The sequence below is a fragment of the Siphateles boraxobius genome, unplaced genomic scaffold (assembly GCF_051911475.1).
Source record: "Siphateles boraxobius isolate OS27281-9 unplaced genomic scaffold, OSU_SipBor_1 13, whole genome shotgun sequence".
Classification (NCBI taxonomy): domain Eukaryota; kingdom Metazoa; phylum Chordata; class Actinopteri; order Cypriniformes; family Leuciscidae; genus Siphateles; species Siphateles boraxobius.
Genome location: NW_027508733.1, coordinates 822,501 through 832,500, shown reverse-complemented (window position 1 = coordinate 832,500; position 10,000 = coordinate 822,501). Strand labels below are relative to the sequence as shown.

Sequence of the window (10,000 nt, the reverse complement as noted above, 5' to 3'; positions counted from 1 at the left end):
AATACATTTTTCTACGACCCTCCAAAATGATTGTGAAAAAAGGCATGACCCTCCCCTGGAAAAAGGCATGACCCTCCCCTGGAAAAAGGCATGACCCTCCCCTGGAAAAAGGCATGACAACTTTGCGCTTGGCAAAGATGTTCAGATAGCCATTGTTTTTTTTACAATTCGGTTCGTATCATAATATTTTAGAGAAAAAAGAGAGAAATGCAGATTTCATACGGATTACATAAGCAGAGAGCAGTCTGTTTTTCGTTTGTAAATGTTCTGTTTAAAAGTAGACATCAAGCTTTCTATATATTTCTCAAGTCTGTGAGGCAAGTAGGCTACATTATACGCTGAGTTTCGGTTCATTAATGAGAGTCCAGTTCACGCGCCGGCGACTCCGTGTCATGATGATCTATTTTCTACTATATTTACTTCTTATTTATTACATCCAGGCAATTGGTTGATGAAACATTAATTAAAATTAAGATACAATTTACTTTAAAGAAAGGCTATGTGCTTTCTGAAGTCGCTTTCAGAGCGGTCATGTCCGTAACGGAGAACTGTCACGTCCGTAACATTGTTTTTTTCCTCATAAACGCGAACACGAAAAATAAAATAAAAAATAATATTTTATGTTCTGTACAGGCCGACCCTTCTTCATCCGGTTATTAGCCTACTTTTGTTTTGCGCAGTGTAGCCTAATTCGTAGAATTATTAAACAATATTTTGCCACCTAAAAGTTAAAGATTTGTTGTGTCACGTCACATGTGTATTTCGCTCATATTAAATATAAAACGCATGTGTAGACTGATATTTTTCTAATGTCTTGACTCCTTCATTAAGGGATATGGATATCTAAACAGATTCAGTATTAAATGCATTTTCTGATAATTTATATTTCAAGTTTTGACTGCAAATGTCACGTCCATAACGCTGGAATTGCCCAATTTTAAAGAATTTATCCTCAACTATTTTTTTGGTGTAAGTCTGCGTATGTTATTATGTTAATTAAAATAATTCTAACGTAATTCTGTTAGCCCTACGTCTAACACATCACACTCCACTGTTATGGTGGCAATTTCAGTAGATTTACTCACTAACATTGTTGTGGAAACACAATAAGAATATGAATATGGAAACTAAAATATGGTATATCGTACAGCGCACATTCTATCAGCTGCAGTTCTGGCGCCTCAGTCCCAGTACACTCAACGTACATTCCTATCACATGTTAATGCCGCGGTAGAGTTACACTCACAGGACACTGCACTTATTCGTAATCACAAAAGTTCATTATTTGCTCGTGCTTTAAAGCTATGCCGCGTAAACATTTCATTGGCGTTCTGTACATGATGTACTTTTTCTGAGCGCGACGTGTCAGACAGCGCCAAACTGGATTTTTGTTGGGTCAGACCCATCTGATAGGGGGACCGAGACTGAGAGAGCTACATAAAGCTACATAGAAAAAATATTCACCAAACAAGCCACTTTGAAATGTTGCTGTTTTCATGAATACAAAAGTTGGGTGACCCTCCCCCTAGACTAAAAAAAGTTGAATGACCCTCCCCTCAAAAAAAGAATAAAAAGACATGACCCTCCCCTATTTTCCTCCGGTGTCCCTTTCCATAAATACCGAACGGTCCCTAACAAGTAAAGTAACGCATAATTTACTTTTTCAAATAAGTAACGTAAGTTACTTTTTTTTACCCCATTTATTGACTGACAGCTCTCTAGTCGCCATGTTGAGAAGTGCAGAGGCATTGTGTGTGTGTGTGTGTGTAAAAGTGATGGTTATTGTAGTTCTAGACTAAATGTGAGCGTGCATCAAATTTCTGATGTTACCATGTTACCAAATGGCCTACATTATTTTAAATATATCTAATCAGTGACAGAGCATAAGCTTATTCTTATACAATAATTCAGTATTTTCAGCTTCAGAATCATGAATATTGTTATTCTGGTGTCTCTATTGTCCTGTGCTTTGGGTTTCAACAGCAAGTCCAAACCTATTCATCTACACACAATGTTATATCAGATTTAACATTTTAAATCAACAGTACATTTTTTTGTTAACCTTTTATCATATATTTTGGAGTATCGCAATAATATCGTATCATGAGTTCAGTATCGTAATATGTATCGAATCATTACATGAGGGTATCATTACACCCCTAGTATTTATGGATGTGTCTGTGTTTTGCATGACTGTGTGTGTGTGTGTGTGTGTGTGTGTGTGTGTGTGTGTGTGTGTGTGTGTGTGTGTGTGTGTGTGTGTGTGTGTGTGTGTGTGTGTGTTGCAGGAGCCTCTGATGGAGGAGTACAGCATCGCTGCTCAAGTGTGGAAACTGAGCTCATGTGACATGTGTGAACTGGCCAGAAACAGTGTGTTAATGAGCGGCTTCTCACACAGGGTAACAAAAACACACACAAAAATACACACGCATATATATCACTGTATATATAGAAAGGTTATCAAGGTAAATGAAAATAATGGAAATGAAAGCAGGGCTCTCAAAGTCACAGAAAACCCGGAAATATCAGGGTCCCTTCAAAGATTTGTGAACATTTCTGTGGAGAGTCTAATTTTGTCCTCATCTATTATATCTGTCTGTCTCAGGCTAAGGGTTATTGGCTGGGTCCCGACTACAACAAAGAGGGTACAATCAGTAACGACATTCGGCGCACAAACGTCCCTGACATCCGCGTGGCGTACCGTCACGAGACGCTGTGCGAAGAACTTCACCTCATCACACAGGCCGTACGAACGCAGGAGCTGGACCGCATCGAGGAGGAGGACGACATGCTGTCCTTCACGCCCAGCCAATCCACAGCCCCACCCACGAGCTCGCCTGTCAAATCAGCACACTAGACATGATCCATGACCCCGCCCACAAGCTCGCCTGTCCAATCAGCACACTAGAGAAGCCATGACCCCGACCACACTCTCACCTGTCCAATCAGCACACTAGAGATAACCCATGATCCCGCCCACACACTTGCCTGTCCAATCAGCGTGCTAGAGAAGCCATGACCCCGCTCACACGCTTGTCTGTCCAATCAGCATGCTAGAGAAGCCATGACCCCGTCCACACTCTCGCCTGTCCAATCAGCACGCTAGAGAAGCCATGAACCCGCCCACACGCATGTCTGTCCAATCAGCATGCAAGAGTTGCCATGACCCCGCCCACACGCTGGTCTATCCAATCAGCACTCTAGAGAAGCCATGACCCCACCCATACACTTGTCTGTCCAATCAGCACGCTAGAGAAGCCATGACCCTGCCCACACTCTCACCTGTCCAATCAGCACACTAGAGATGAGCCATGACCCCGCCCACACGCTTGCCTGTCCAATCAGCATGCTAGAGAAGCCATGACCCCGCCCACACGCTTGTCTGTCCAGTCAACATGCTAGAGTTGCCATGACCCCGCCCACACTCTCACCTGTCCAATCAGCACACTAGAGATGAGCCATGACCCCGCCCACACGGTTGGCTGTCCAATCAGCATGCTAGAGTAGCCATGACCACGCCCACACGCTCGTCTGTCCAATCAGCACGCTAGAGAAGCCATGACCCCGCCCACACGCTCGTCTGTCCAATCAGCACACTAGAGAAGCCATGACCCCGCCCACACTCTCACCTGTCCAATCAGCACACTAGAGTAGCCATGACCCCACCCACACGCTTGTTTGTCCAATCAGCATGCTAGAGTAGCCATGACCCCGCCCACATTCACACAGCATCAGGACCAAAGTGACTTTCCCTACGTCAGTGTTGATCTCATTTCAGAGCATGTTTAGAGACGTTTCAGCTATGCATCAATATAATGCGACGAGCACGAGTGTTTGTGTCATTATACCTCCGTCACGAGCCCCGTGATGACATCACAGCTCCCTCACGTGCCTTTTACTTTAGCTACTTTTATTTTGAAGGTTTGGCTTTGGTTGTAACTTACTGTGAATATGTCTTTTAGTCTCTTGTTCTATAAACTGTTTAATTTCTACATCAATTTGAAGGATTTATTTTCTCTGATGGCTGAACAATCTCCTCCGGTCCTGCAGGAGGCGCCGTTGAGCCAAAACGAACAGTATTTTTCTAACCCTAAACCTCCTGTACGCTAATCGCTGGGGGGGGGGGTTTACACGTCTATATGAAGGTAGTTTACCCACCCCCCTCGTACACTAGATATACATTATGCCTGACAGTTCATCGCTAGTTCCATGACTCTGACGCATTTTCAGGTCCGGCATGTTTACGGTAGCTTTAGTTGAACATTAAACTGACTGTTAATCTTCACACAATATAGTGATTTTCCCACTAATAAATTGCACAAATCATGAGATCAAAAACAGCACGATTTGTAGAAATTAGCAGCAGATACAGAGCAAAGCATGAGGTTCGACATGCTTAAAAGAAAATGATCACAAGAAATAGAACAAAAATATATATGTATATCTTTATTTTTTGTGAATGAGAATGTTAGTCTACAGCAGTACTGATCAGATAAGAGTATTTTGTTCATATCAATAAAGCATGTGTATTCAATCTCCTCTGGGTTCTTGCGCATCTTTGCATCAAACAGTTATTATAATATACAAATGTATATTTATTATATATGATTATAATTATTACAGTGATAATAATATACAAATCAGACGCTCCTGATCTTCAAAACCAGCTCTGATTATGAATAAATATGAATTTAACATCCGACATCCTTCAGCATCCATTAACAGCTTCAGTTGTGTGTGTGTGTGTGTGTGTGTTAGTGTCTGTCGGAAGGAAGTTTGCGGCCTCAGATCATTGGTCTCACTTCACTGGCCACCTGGAGAGAGTGAATATGACGTGTGAATATGACATCACATACTTCAGTATGACATCATGTGTGTAACGATGACCTCACCGCAAGGGCCGATTTGACGTTCTGCAGCTGGTAGAAAACTCGTCCGCCCTCCTCGGGACAAACAGTCTTGAGCTCGTCACGTGTCATTCCCAGCAGCATGGAGCCGGTGACGCCACCTAAACACCGGACCGTACTGACACAGAGTTTAACACAAACATTTTATAATGTTTCATCTGAGTTCAGATTAACAAACTAGCATGCTAGTGGTTCTCAACTGGTTTTTAAGGAAGTTTTTTAAGGAATTTGAACCAAGCAAAATGGTTGACATGCACAGAGGTACCGTCCCTTTTTACTTAACATACAAATACACTAAGAATGAAGGTTATTAAATAGCAACCCCAAACTAGTATTAAAGTCATCAAAAAAACAAAATAAGTGAAAATAAAATGGTATTCTGGGCACTAGTTACCATTGTAAATACAATAATAACATGAACTTTTAATAAAACACATGCACACCAATCCTGCTGAAGTTAGACGGAATAAACATACATGCATGCAATCCTTCCCAGCTAACACACAACGTACCACTTACATAATGTATTGGTACTTTTTGGCCATTTCATGACTTACTAATTGAAAACGTAACTGCGACGTTGCATGCTCGTAATTTCATTGGCTCTTTAAAGGGTAACTAAACCCTAAACCAACTTTTTTTAGTTAATGATCTGTAAGAATGGGGCTTTATTCGTGCTGTTCATTGATTCGAGTAACTTTTTTGACATTTGTGTGCAGCGTTTTAATTTTACAATATATTGTGTAAAAACATCGGAGTGCTGCCCTCTTCAGGTTGAACGGTGGCTACAGCAGTTGAATTTTCCTATTGGATATTTGCGGTGGTTCGTGACGTAAGCGGTGGTTCGTTACGTAAGCGGTGGTTTGTTACGTAAGCGGTGGTTTGTTACGTAAGCGGTGGTTCGTGACGTAAGCGGTGGTTCGTGACGCAAGCGGTGGTTCGTGACGCAAGCGGTGGTTCGTGACGTAAGCGGTGGTTCGTTACGTAAGCGGTGGTTTGTTACGTAAGCGGTGGTTTGTTACGTAAGCGGTGGTTCGTGACGTAAGTGGTGGTACGTGACGTATGCGGTGGTTCGTGACGCAAGCGGTGGTTCGTGACGCAAGCGGTGGTTCGTGACGCAAGCGGTGGTTCGTGACGTAAGCGGTGGTTCGTGACGTAAGCGGTGGTTCGTGACGCAAGCGGTGGTTCGTGACGTAAGCGGTGGTTCGTGACGCAAGCTGTGGTTTGTGACGTAAGCAGTGGTTCGTGACGCAAGCGGATGGTTCGTGACGCAAGCGGATGGTTCGTGACTTAAGCGGTGGTTCGTGACGCAAGCGGTGGTTCGTGACGTAAGCGGTGGTTCGTGACGTATGCGGTGGTTCGTGACGCAAGCGGTGGTTCGTGACGTAAGCGGTGGTTCGTGACGCAAGTGGTGGTTTGTGACGTAAGCGGTGGTTCGTGACGCAAGCGGTGGTTCGTGACGTAAGCGGTGGTTCGTGACGTAAGCGGTGGTTCGTGACGTAAGCGGTGGTTCGTGACGTAAGCGGTGGTTCGTGGCGTAAGCGGTGGTTCGTGACCTAAGCGGTGGTTCGTGACGCAAGCGGTGGTTCGTGACGTAAGCGGTGGTTCGTGACGTAAGCGGTGGTTCGTGGCGTAAGCGGTGGTACGTGACGTAAGCGGTGGTTCGTGACGTATGCGGTAGTTCGTGACGCAAGCGGTGGTTCGTGTCGTAAGCGGTGGTTCGTGACGTATGCGGTAGTTCGTGACGCAAGCGGTGGTTCGTGGCGTAAGCGGTGGCTCGTGACGCAAGCGGTGGTTCGTGACGCAAGCGGTGGTTCGTGACGCAAGCGGTGGTTCGTGACGCAAGCGGTGGTTCGTGACGTAAGCGGTGGTTCGTGACGTAAGCGGTGGTTCGTGACGTAAGGGATGGTTCGTGGCGTAAGCGGTGGTTCGTGACCTAAGCGGTGGTTCGTGACGCAAGCGGTGGTTCGTGACGTAAGCGGTGGTTCGTGACGTAAGCGGTGGTTCGTGGCGTAAGCGGTGGTTCGTGGCGTAAGCGGTGATTCGTTACGTAAGCGGTGGTTCGTGACGTAAGCGGTGGTTCGTGACGTAAGCGGTGGTTCGTGGCGTAAGCGGTGGTTCGTGGCGTAAGCGGTGGTTCGTGACGTAAGCGGTGGTTCGTGGCGTAAGCGGTGGTTCGTGACGTAAGCGGTGGTTCGTGACCTAAGCGGTGGTTCGTGACGTAAGCGGTGGTTCGTGACGTAAGCGGTGGTTCGTGACGTAAGTGGTGGTTCGTGACGTAAGCGGTGGTTCGTGACGTAAGCGGTGGTTCGTGACGTAAGCGGTGGTTCGTGACGTAAGTGGTGGTTCGTGACGTAAGCGGTGGTTCGTGGCGTAAGCGGTGGTTCGTGACGTAAGCGGTGGTTCGTGACGTAAGCGGTGGTTCGTGGCGTAAGCGGTGGTTCGTGACGTAAGCGGTGGTTCGTGACCTAAGCGGTGGTTCGTGACGTAAGCGGTGGTTCGTGACGTAAGCGGTGGTTCGTGACGTAAGTGGTGGTTCGTGACGTAAGCGGTGGTTCGTGGCGTATGCGGTGGTTCGTGACGTAAGCGGTGGTTCGTGACGTAAGCGGTGGTTCGTGACGTAAGCGGTGGTTCGTGACGTAAGTGGTGGTTCGTGACGTAAGCGGTGGTTCGTGGCGTAAGCGGTGGTTCGTGACGTAAGCGGTGGTTCGTGACGTAAGCGGTGGTTCGTGGCGTAAGCGGTGGTTCGTGACGTAAGCGGTGGTTCGTGACCTAAGCGGTGGTTCGTGACGTAAGCGGTGGTTCGTGACGTAAGCGGTGGTTCGTGACGTAAGTGGTGGTTCGTGACGTATGCGGTGGTTCGTGGCGTAAGCGGTGGTTCGTGACGTAAGCGGTGGTTCGTGACCTAAGCGGTGGTTCGTGACGTAAGCGGTGGTTCGTGACGTAAGCGGTGGTTCGTGACGTAAGCGGTGGTTCGTGACGTATGCGGTGGTTCGTGGCGTAAGCGGTGGTTCGTGACGTAAGCGGTGGTTCGTGGCGTAAGCGGTGGTTCGTTATGTAAGCAGGTTCCAGCTCACCACGCCCTTGGTACAATCTACCATGCCCACGGCAGTATAAAAACCATCTTGTTTCGTCAAAACCACTGTTTCGACAGTCCCGAAATCTAAGCTGTTTTCCAGAATCCCGAATCCTGCCCTGATTGTCCCGAAAATTATTCTAAAGCAAAATCTTAAGTAGGCCTAGTTATTGTCTGATAAAACATTAAAAACTGTCCGTTGAGTCGTGAAGAGAGCGCAAGTTGCAGCGGCCGCGAGCTCAGTGCATGAATGTGCAGCCAGTCTAAAGGAGTGATTGATTTGTCGCGGCACTGTTTGCCAAAAAATACTTCAACAATGAACAATGACTACATATTAGACTACACCCCCAAACTCTACTTTGCAGCGGCGTCTTGAGGTGAATGATCATATATATTATAATCACAATTTATGGTTAGGCTAAAGTTAATCCTCTGGGGTCGACAAACGCGCGGGGCATTTTGCTGGATTTTTTCACGTTACGGCAAAACATGAATATGCTTAGAGCGCGCGCTATTGACATCAACTCGAAAAAACTCAACGGATGCTGATTGCGATGCGGGAGTTGAGGCTGCAGTTTGAGCCAGCGGCTCGAATAAATATGGCTCTGGCCCTGAGTCCACAAACAATTCAACATCCTCCACTTAAAATGACAGCTCTGTTGCAAAGCTACTTGCGTCACTCCAGTCACTCTCCATTTTAGAGTCTGACAGCAGCTGTCAATCAATTCGTCACTGCGGGTCTCAGGCACGCCCCCCCGCTCAGCCCCGCCCTCGGCTCCTCCCCTCTATCTCCACTGGACTCTGCCCACTATTCCAGCATTTTTCAAATATTACCAGTGGGTGGAGTCAGGCTCTGACCAGGGGTTTAGTTACCCTTTAAGATTTTTTGTTGTTGGTCTTTATGATATCAGCGCACGCCACGAGCACAGTAACGTCTGACAGGACAGGCAAGCTCGTTTTTCTGAGGTGAGCGACTATTTCGTTACGAAAATAACCTCAGAATAATCACACTGACACATAGCCTGACAACATCTAATCTGACCGCAGATACTGAATCACAACGCGTTTCTCTATTAAACTGCGTCTAACAGAAACCGCTTTCACGCAAAATAAAAGCGGGGTTTTTTCTTTCAATTATGCTTTTTGTTCTTGTTGTGCCTACACACTACACGATCAACTCAAGACGGTTTTGCAACCTGCCACTTGAGAAACATTATTCTGTACTTTAATACCCTGGTTATCAACTACATTTTTCTCAATGTGCATCGTGTGCGAGACCGTATGCCGCCAGGAGTCGTCGTGATTTTTAAGTTGTGACTCATTGTTTCATCAAGACTGACCAAAGCTAATAGATTTTGCAAAATTTGACTAAACGTGCAAATTATTTAATAACGTGCAACATTATCTAATATGCAAATTATGCATATTAGTGAGGTCATGTGACAGGGCAGCACACTATTACTGTTTCAAATGGTTATTGTTTTTTGCATACTACTTTCACACACTACTTATTTTTAAATCCGTATGCGGAGTACACAGTATATACTGTGCAGAATTGCTAACACATTTTACTCACATTTTACTGAAGCCCTTGTGCTCCAGCCAGGCCCGGACCTCCTCCGGACGGGATTTTTTGGTGAGTCCTGGTGCAGATGTTCTTTCCTGCGGGTCATGAGGTGAAGTTTATGATTGTGAACATGTGCATCTCAGATCAACAGGACTAGACACGTGCGTCACGTATACGTACAGGCCCGGCCTCCTGCTGTGGAAGCTGAAGCATGTTGTTGGGGACGTAACCGACCTCTCCTCGCTGATTCTTCACCTTCCACCACTGCTTAGACATGTCCAACAACTACAACACACACGCTGAATCCTTAGACAACATTATCTCAAAAACAAGTTATTACAGAGTCAGGTCACCTTCATTTATACAGCGCTTTTAACAATATGGACTGTTTCAAAGCAGCTTTACAGTTATAATAGGAGATTGTTTTGGCTTTACAGCAGATCTAGAATA

The 10,000-nt window shown here is 45.8% G+C and overlaps 3 protein-coding genes across 5 annotated transcripts in view; 1 reads left to right on the top strand and 2 right to left on the bottom strand.

Moving 5' to 3' along the window:
• Positions 1 to 3,173, top strand: part of ampd2a (adenosine monophosphate deaminase 2a) — a 33,801-nt gene extending 30,628 nt beyond the window's left edge. For both annotated transcript variants that reach the window (XM_077225866.1, XM_077225865.1), the window contains exons 17-18: positions 2,289 to 2,399; positions 2,606 to 3,173. In XM_077225866.1, the coding sequence (XP_077081981.1) occupies positions 2,289 to 2,399; positions 2,606 to 2,857 (363 nt within the window). In that variant the 3' untranslated portion in view covers positions 2,858 to 3,173. The remainder of the gene's footprint in view (positions 1 to 2,288; positions 2,400 to 2,605) is intronic.
• Positions 1 to 10,000, bottom strand: part of LOC143735712 (uncharacterized) — a 237,035-nt gene that overhangs the window by 142,507 nt on the left and 84,528 nt on the right. The window lies entirely within an intron of this gene.
• Positions 4,434 to 10,000, bottom strand: part of eps8l3a (EPS8 signaling adaptor L3a) — an 18,921-nt gene continuing 13,354 nt past the window's right edge. For both annotated transcript variants that reach the window (XM_077225881.1, XM_077225882.1), the window contains exons 17-20: positions 9,731 to 9,835; positions 9,560 to 9,645; positions 4,893 to 5,025; positions 4,434 to 4,814 (exon numbers count right to left, since the gene is read on the bottom strand). In XM_077225881.1, the coding sequence (XP_077081996.1) occupies positions 4,785 to 4,814; positions 4,893 to 5,025; positions 9,560 to 9,645; positions 9,731 to 9,835 (354 nt within the window). In that variant the 3' untranslated portion in view covers positions 4,434 to 4,784. The remainder of the gene's footprint in view (positions 4,815 to 4,892; positions 5,026 to 9,559; positions 9,646 to 9,730; positions 9,836 to 10,000) is intronic.